The sequence below is a fragment of the Nansenia antarctica genome (genome assembly GCF_963989245.1).
Source record: "Nansenia antarctica genome assembly, chromosome: 6".
NCBI lineage: Eukaryota > Metazoa > Chordata > Actinopteri > Argentiniformes > Microstomatidae > Nansenia > Nansenia antarctica.
In genome coordinates this window covers 32658940-32668445 of record NC_137676.1, presented here as the reverse complement: position 1 = coordinate 32668445, position 9506 = coordinate 32658940, and the positions used below count along the sequence as shown (strand labels likewise).

The window sequence follows — 9506 nt, the reverse complement described above, 5'->3', positions numbered from 1 at the left end:
GGGGGGGGGTAGTTCAGCGGGGTGTGTGGAGGGAGGGGGGGGTAGTTTATCAGAGTGACAGCTCTGTGAAAGAAGCTGTTGGGCTCCTCTACCTCCTGCCAGAGGGTATTTTGAGGGCACCTGACACTAATTTGTTTATGATTTAGTTTTTCTGCTACACGTATGATTTGCTCCAAACCAACATATGGAGTTGGTAAATATAAACCTGTTATGTCAGATAAAAAAGACTGGTTCTGATTAAATAAAGATTTCATGGTAAAAAATAAATACATCTATAATTGGACAATGGGTTCACATACTTTCAAGCAGCACTGTATATTCGTTTTCTTATATGCAGTTCAGTAGTTAAATTAGGTGATATTGAACTGTTAGAGATGCTAGCTGTGTGTGTTAGAGATGGTAGCTGTTAAAAGGGAGAAACGGGGGGGAAGGAGAGAGAGGTGGGGGGGTGAGGGGGAAGGAGGATATAGATAGAGAGAGGGGGGGAGGAGGAGAGAGATAGAGAGAGGGGGAGCGGGGAGAGAGTTAGAAGGGAGCCAAAACCAGAGCCTGAACAACTAGTACAGCTGGACAGAAAAATGCAGAACGTGTACAGACATGAGAGAGAGATATATATAGTTTGAGAGAGAGACAGAGAGAGAGACAGAGAGACAGAGAGACATAGAGAGAGACATAGAGAGAGACAGAGAGAGAGACAGAGAGAGAGACAGAGAGAGAGACAGAGAGAGAGACAGACCGAGAGAGAGACAACGAGGGAGTCAGACAGAGAGAGAGGGTGAGAGAGAGAGAGAGAGACAGAGGGAGGGACACAGAGAGAGACAGACACAGAGAGAGAGACATAGAGAGAGAGAGAGAGAGAGAGAGAGATTGTGCAAATCCATTCTTCGTATCCAATGGAAAACACCAAAGAACGCATGCAGAGCAGAATTAGGACAATACCCATTAATTAATCAAATTAAAAAGAGAGCATTTAAATGTTACAACCATCTGAAAGAAAGTCACCCTAAAACGCTCCACAACAAAGCCCTGGGAGCTGGTTCGGGGACTCTGTTCACAAGCAGAGCCACCGATTAGACTAAACCAAATTATAAGAAAACAAAAACAAAATTACCTGACACAGTGGAAAGAATCAACCAAACACCAGAGCAAATTGGAATGCACTAGGTTTTCGGTTTATGCTGCGTTTCATTCAAAGTCGGAGGTGGAGTTGGTCTGGAACGCAGTTGCTTCTTGTTCAAATGTTTGTTCATGGCGAGCGGAGTTGAGAACATGACAACAGTTTGAGGAAGCCCCGGATTGCTACAAATGTGCTTTGTCTGGTCATTCATTCTGGTTTTGGCAGAAATACGTGTCGCAGAAATGCTTCACCGTGTCGTATATGTGCATAATATGCACACCTCAGTGACCGTATGAAAATGGGTGAGATAACCAGCATTGAATGAACTTGATCCGGCTCTCCTATCGAGACTGACAGACCGAGAAGCAAAGTTCGGGAAATAACTCGTTTCGTTTCGTTTTTTTCATGCAATGAATTTAATACACCAAGACACGGTCATGCGCGCAACGGGAGAGAGAGATGCATTTTCAGGCTTAATAACTCTGCATCCCCGGTGTTTACAGTCTAAATACAAATTCCCATTGATTAGTGGAATTCATAATCATAATTCATTCATAATTTTATGAAAAGTTTTTCTCCACTGGAAATAATTGGCGGCTGGTCCATGAAATATTAGGCTATCTGTTAAGCTTAAAATAAAATAAAATAGCCCACCTAGCAATTATTTTAAGCTCAAACAGATAGCCTAATATTTCATGGACCAGAAACAAAAACAACAAAACAAGGTGGAAACAGAGCTACACTTTTTAACTACCTGCCAACTGTACAAAGAAATCAGAGACACATACTTGCCACTGATCACCAACACCCAAAAAGACTTTAAAGACTTGACCAATGACAAGATTTGTTAGCTGTAGTGTCAGTAAAAGGACGTCAAATGGGATAAAACCACTATAAGACTGTAAATAAGTGTAATCATTTCTTTGTTCTAGTATACCTTTAATTGTATGAGAGAGAGAGAGAGAGATAGAGAGAGAGACAGACAGACAGACAGACAGAGAGAGAGACAGAGAGATTGTCGGGGTAGGGTTGTCTGTGTTTGTGTGGTAAATATCAACCCTGTGTGCTTATGTACAGTAATAAGGTTGACATTGTGTGTGTGTGTGTGTGTCTGGGTGTGTGTGTGTGTGTGTCTTATCATCATGTCAATGTTTATATGATACAGCAGCGGGAGGGAGGGAGGGAGGGCAAACTGGCGTGGCACCACACACACACAGATACACACACGCATACACACACACACACAGATACACACACACAGATACACACACACGCATACACACACACACGCACACACAGATACACATACACACACAGTTACACACACACGCATAAACACACACACACACATACACACACACAGATACACACACACGCAGAAACACACAGACACACACAGATACACACACACACACAGACACAAACACACACACACACACACACACACACACAGGCTGGTTCAGGGTGTGTCTCGTAGTCCCTCTCAGGGAGTGGGCGTTTAGAGAATGCCAGAGACGCTCCCATTGGCTGAGGCAGTGAGTGGGCGGGGTTGGAATGAGAGGGCGCCTGTGAGAGCCTATCACAGAGTGGCACAATGGAGTGTGTGTGTGGGAGAGCCTATCGCGCAGCAGGACAGTGGGGTGTGTGTGTGTGGGGGAGAGATAGACGGCCGAGCGTGCAGAAACACACTCTCCACTCCTCACCGCTGTCACCGTGGTAACACTTATCTCAGCGGCCACGGAAACGCTCTCACCTGGTCAGGAAGCTGGGATTAGAGATCAGCCAATCAGGCAAAAGGATGGATTATCTTTTATTTTTTAACCTTTTTTTAACCTTTAGGAAGTGACGTTGTGATTGGCTGAGAGGAAAGGAGGTGTCTGCAGAGTCCTGACCCAGAGATGGATGGAACGCTCTGGGATCGGCTGGCTGGGTCTGCCTCTCACTGACACCAACATGGACAGGTCTGGTCTGACCAGTGATCAGTGCTCTGGGATTGACAGGTCTGGTCTGACTAGTGATCAGTGCTCTGGGATTGACAGGTCTGGTCTGACCAGTGATCAGTGCTCTGGGATCAACAGGTCTGGTCTGACCAGTGCTCTGGGATCAACAGGTCTGGTCTGATCAGTGCTCTGGGATCAACAGGTCTGGTCTGACCAGTGCTCTGGGATCAACAGGTCTGGTCTGATCAGTGCTCTGGGATCAACAGGTCTGGTCTGACCAGTGATCAGTGCTCTGGGATCAACAGGTCTGGTCTGACCAGTGCTCTGGGATCAACAGGTCCGGTCTGATCAGTGCTCTGAGATCAACAGGTCTGGTCTAACCAGTGATCAGTGCTCTGGGATCAACAGGTCTGGTCTGATCAGTTATCAGTGCTCTGGGATCGACAGGTCTGGTCTGACCAGTTGGGCTGGCTGGTGGCTGACGGGCCTATTCGCAGGAAGTGGTTTGGAGTTGTGATGTCAACCTGAGCTGAGAGGACAGGAAGTGAGGCTCAGGCTGAGAGGACAGAAAAAGACGTTGTGATTGGCTGAGAGGGAAGGAAGAGACGTTGTGTTTGGCTGAGAGGAAAGGAAGAGACGTTGTGATTGGCTGAGAGGAAAGGAAGTGATTGGTCGTCATGTTCGGCAGCGTGAAGAAGATCATCTCTGTGTTTGAGACCCGCCCCCACAAGCCCCGCCCACTCTCTCTCCCTCCATCCAACCCTTCCACCCTCCCCCCCTCCCTCTCCTCTCCTCCTCCCTCCCTCCCCCCCTCCCTCTCCTCTCCTCCCTCCTCCCTCTCCTCTCCTCCCTCCTCCCTCCCCCCTCAGCCCAAGCCCAGACCCCCCCTCACCCCCCCTCCTCTCTCCAGACCTCTGCAGCTGTCTACCAGGTGGAGGGAGGGAGGGGGGGATGGGGTCAGGTGGAGGAAGGGAGGGGGGGGTGGGGTCAGGGGTGGTCCCGGGGTCAGAGAGTCCTGGCCGAGCGGTCGTCTGGAGCCGAGGAGGAGGAGCCTACACCCAACCATCACCATGGAGACAACACAACCCTTCATGACCACAACTCAACCACAACCACAACCCCTGACCACAACTCAACCACAACCCCATACCACAACTCAACCACAACCTCAGACCACAACTCAACCACAACCCCATACAACAACTCAACCACAACCTCAGACCACAACTCAACCACAACCTCAGACCACAACTCAACCACAACCCCATATCACAACTCAACCACAACCACAACCCTGGACCACAACTCAACCACAACCCCAGACCACAACTCAAACACAACCCAAACCTCAGACCACAACTCAACCACAACCACAACCCTGGACCACAACTCAACCACAACCTTGGACCACAACTCAACCACAACAGCAACCCCAAACCATAACTCAACCACAACCCTGGACCATAACTCAACCACAATCCCGGACCACAACTCAACCCCAGACCCTGGCTCCTCATTGGTCAGTGAGTGTACAGGCCACGCCTCCTGTCCAGAAGTCTGACGCAGCTCTCGTCTCCCTGCTGGTCTTCTGCCACAGGTAACCATGGAGACAGACTCCGGGGTGTAGGTAACCATGGAGACAGACTCTGGGTGTAGGCAACCATGGAGATGGACTCTGGGTGTAGGATATACCTCTGCACCATATATAAGTATTCTACCATGATACAGGATTAAGGTAGCAGATTATCACATTATAGACCTTTCAGCATGTTTCAACCTAAACTCATAACTACTGCAGATATAAGAAATAAATAGATAAAACATTAAATAAGATAATAGATAATGGATAAAAAGACATAGTTGGAAGTATTAGTGTTTAATCATAACTGCTACAAAACATGAAGGTTTTTAGCTTAGTTTTCAATATTTTTAGAGTTTAGGCCTTTGATTTCTTCAGGGAGTTTGTTCCAGGAGCATGCACCAGAGTGACTGAAAGCTCCTTCACTGTGTTTTGTTTTTTCACTCTTGGAATGATTAGCTGATTAGTCTCAGGGGGGCCTTGCTGGAATATAGGGTGGGAGGAGATCTATTTGATGTATTTTGGTCCAAGACCATTTTGTGACTTGTATACAATTAGGAGTACTTTGAATTCAATTCTCTGAGAGACTGGTAGCCAGTGTAGGGATGTCAGGATTGGTGTAATGTGTTTTGGATGAGCTGCAATTTACAAATAGCTCCTTTAGATAGGCCTGTTACTAGACCATTACACTAATCAAGTCTACTCGTAACAAATGCATGGATGAGTTTTTCAAGGTCTTGTTTGGACATGAAACCCCTTATTCTTGTTATGTTTTTCAGATGATAGTAGGCTGATTTAGTTATTGAGTTTATGTGGCTGTTGAAGTTTAGATCGGAGTCTAGAATTACACCAGAAGATTTCTGACCTGTTTTTTTGTTTGAAGAGAGGGAGAATCGAGTCTGGTGCACTGAATACAATTATTACGTTTTATCCTTGTTTAGTTGTAGGAAGTTTGGTCTCATCCAGGTGTTTATTTGGTCAATGCAATTACAGAGATTGTCGATGGGGCTATAGTCGTTAGGTGAGAGGGCTATGTAGATTTGAGTGTCATCCGCCTAGTTGTGGTAGGCAATTTTAGGATGTGTCCCAATGGAAGCATGTAGAGATTGAATAGGAGGGGACCAAGGATTGATCCTTGGGAAACTCCACATGTCATTTTTATTTGGTCTAAAGTTGCCACTGGAGACATAATAGCTTCTGTCCTGCAGGTTGGATCTAAACCAGTTTAGGACAGTGCCTGAAAGTCCTACCCATGTTTTTAGTCTATCTATTAGAATGTCGTGGTCTACAGTGTCAAAGACAGCACTAAGATCTAGTAATACCAAAACTGAGATTTTTCCAGAACTGAATGTCACGAATGTCATTAAGGACCATAATGAGGGTCGTTTCAGTGCTATGTAGGGGGGTGAAAGCCTGATTGAAAGTCATCAAAGAGATCATTAGGGTACTACAAAAAAAATATTTTGACAATAGCCCAGTGTTTCCTCTATATGCATTTATTCGTGGCGCGCCGCCACGAATGAATTTCCTCCGCCACTAATTGATTCAGACAGTCCACTTTGATTCAGGCAGCGCAGAAAGGCAGCGAGTTATTATGACCGGAGAACAGAAAAAAAGCAGATTGAAGCTATATTTAGGCTGCTTCCAGACCAACATTTCGTTACGATTTAGGGCGTAGTTATTTACAATATGTTACAATGTTGCAATTAACCTTGTCGTTTGTGTTCGCACTGCAATCGAGACTGAATCGCTCTCAACAGGCGCGCCGCGCGAGGCGCTTTCAAAACAGTTTTGTGATTGGTCCGAATTTAGCAGGACATTTGGATTTCTCTTTTAGCCCGTCGCCGGTGCCTTTAATCCCGTATCCTAATCGAAAATGCAACATCATCAGCGACGACTGTGGGTTATTGCATTTACTGCTGTTCTCTGGTTCGTGTTCTTATACCAGTGCTCAGTATAGAGTATTTTAAATGAACATTCGTAATGTATGTCTCTGATGTTCATGGTCAAATAAATCAGCCTATTTTGTGAAACAAATAATGTTCCCGCTAATGGGTTAACCAAGCATTCTCGCACCTAACGTGCAAGCACCTAGCTTCGAACTATTCATAGCAATATGCGCGGGGCAAAAATAATCTATTGCCTCTAAAATCACCACGAACAGAACGGAGGAGGTACGGGTAAGCAGGGCTCATGTTGGTGTCCTCAAAGGTAAGAGTTGGTTTTCTTTAACTCAACTGATAGCATTACCTTGCTGTTGTTGTTTACCGAATGCTCCATCTGACTGTCACACTGTGATTTTACTTGTGTAAACAGTTAATGAGTAACGTTAGCCGGTTTTGTGCGTGTACTCTCATGTAGGCCTACTTCGTATTGATCTTTCTGTGTGTGTGTGTGTGTAATGCGCGTTCCGCATGTTCCGCTGCAGCTGTAGGATATATTGGTATTTGATCACCTTCTATATAAAATCACCTGCTCGGCTTTAATGACTTAACCGCTATTTAAGAAATTATAATTGTTGCCACTCTCTAGTTTTTGGTGAAACTACGTCTTTGTTTTGAGCGCCAGTGCGCGTTTTATGCGCGTGCACGCGAGCGAAAGATAACCGCTACACCACTAATGTGAAAAATCCTGGAGGAAACACTGATAACCTGTCAAAAAATACTATTTAGAAGCAATCATAATCGCGTGTCACGTCACGTGACCGCTTCTCAGAAGGATACGATCACTAAATGACCACAAATGCTGTATTTATCCACTTTTATTTTGACATTTCTATATGTTGACAGCTCTACCATGGGTACTGTGGGAACCCGCTTACTTGACCAGAGGAAAAGTACACACACAGAGCTAGAGAGAAGAGGAGACGGAGGTCACTTTTAGGCACATCGCCATATTTATTCCTATCTCAGGATGTGTCGGGGCGCCGCCCATTCAGGAGGATGGCGTAGCCGTAACAAAAGTCAATGTTCAACACTTTAAGGTCAACTCAAGAATCAGTAGTCAATGAATAGGGGGAATGGGCATCAGGGGCAAAAGGATAACTCATTCAGTTTAAAGCCCAAAAAGGATAAGGTAGGGGTCCCTCTACTGGAGGGGGCTGTCGGTAGGGGATCCGTCCGTTCAGGAAAGGGGGTGGCGCTCCGTTGCACCCTTGGTACTTTCTCCAGCTATTCTGTAAATCTTCGGTTCGTTTGCCAGGTCTCTATATCCTGTTCTCCTCCGCTGGCACAGCTGTTCCACTGTGGTGATTGTCGGACGCGGTTCTGCTGTGCGAGCAGAGAGTAGCAATTGTCTATCACTCTGCCTAGGGGCTCGGGGCACTGTCCATCATACTCTGCCCCCGGCTTAGGGGCGCTGAGTGGGTTGCCACAGTACCCTAACCCTAACTGAAACACCTTGTTGAAACTTTGCGTAAGAACCAAGCTCATGAGAAAGAGCAGTTCATTAAATGAAGACGCTGTCCCAAGATGTTGTCCTTCAGAGATCTTCCTTGCACCCTCCATCAACCGAGCTAGGGATGTTAGGTGTTTCATGTATTTTCATGTACGGTGTAGCTTACTAAAATGTGCCTTTACATTTATATTTATGAAACTATGAAGTAGCCTAATTGTGTTTTCACATGAATGTATTGTAGTAGTATAGTATAGGGCTGTGTCAAACCCTACAACAATGTCATTTTGAATCTGGTTAACCAGTTCCGGGGCAGTTTAACGTCCAGCCCTAGGACATAGGTGTGAGTAGGTAACCATGGAGACGGACTCTGGGTGTGTATGTGTGTGTGTGTGTGTGTGTGTGTGTGTGTGTGTGTGTGTGTGTGTGTGTGAGCAAGAATGTGGTGGATCAGTTGGTCAGGAATATAATGTGAACCATGTGCCAAACACACACACACACACACACACACCACACACACACACACACACACACCCATACACACACACACACACTCAGACACACACCACACACACACACACACCACACACCACACACACACACACACACACACACACCTTCTCATCCTGTGTGTGTTTCAGTGGGTCTGGCAGCAGCATGATCGCCATCGACAACAAGATAGAACAAGCCATGGTAAGACTGATGTTCTGTTACTGTGGTCTGTTCTGGGCCAGGTGTGTGTGTGTGTGTGAGTGTGAGTGTGAGTGTGAGTGTGAGTGTGAGTGTGAGTGTGAGTGTACTGTTTTCAGAGAATACATTTCATAACATACATGTATTGTTTAACAATTACAGATCCAATTAAATGTGATTCCTCATTAAACTGTGTGTGTGTGTGTGTGTGTGTGTGTGTGTGTGTGTGTGTGTGTGTGTGTGTGTGTGTGTGTAGGACCTGGTGAAGACCCACCTCATGCTGGCGGTGAGGGAGGAGGTGGAGTTGCTACGGGAACAGATCAAAGAGCTGTCAGAGAGAAACGCCCAGCTGGAGAGAGAAAACTACATCCTCCGAGCCCTGAGGGACAGAGACTAACACACACACACACACAGTACTAGATGAGTGTCAGTGACATGTTGTTTCCAGGACCAATCATGTCTTTCTCACGCCGTTTCCCAGAGCAACGCTGGAGTAAGACTAAAGGACAACTAACGAGTTCTAGAGTGTTCTAGAGGGTTCTAAAGGTTCTTCCCTGTAGTGGAACCCTTTAAGAACATTTTTGGGTTCCATCTAGAACCTTCTGCGAAAAACCCTTTAGAACCATTAGGAGAGACCGGGGGAGGTCTGGGGAGGCTGCGGGAGGCTAGGAGAGGTCAGGGGAGTCTGGAGGAGGTCTGAGGAGGCTGGGGGAGGATAGGAGAGGCCAGTTGAGGATAGGGGAGGCCAGTTGAGGATAGGGGAGGCCAGTTGAGGATAGGGGAGGCT

At 46.3% G+C, this 9506-nt stretch overlaps 1 protein-coding gene across 1 annotated transcript in view; it reads left to right on the top strand.

The window, feature by feature from the left end:
* Window positions 1-9275, top strand: part of tsc22d4 (TSC22 domain family member 4) — a 19627-nt gene extending 10352 nt beyond the window's left edge. Inside the window, exons 4-5 of the mRNA XM_080535003.1 lie at window positions 8671-8722; window positions 8976-9275. Of these exons, the coding sequence (XP_080391129.1) occupies window positions 8671-8722; window positions 8976-9116 (193 nt within the window). The 3' untranslated portion in view covers window positions 9117-9275. The remainder of the gene's footprint in view (window positions 1-8670; window positions 8723-8975) is intronic.
* The last annotated feature ends 231 nt before the right edge of the window (window positions 9276-9506 follow it).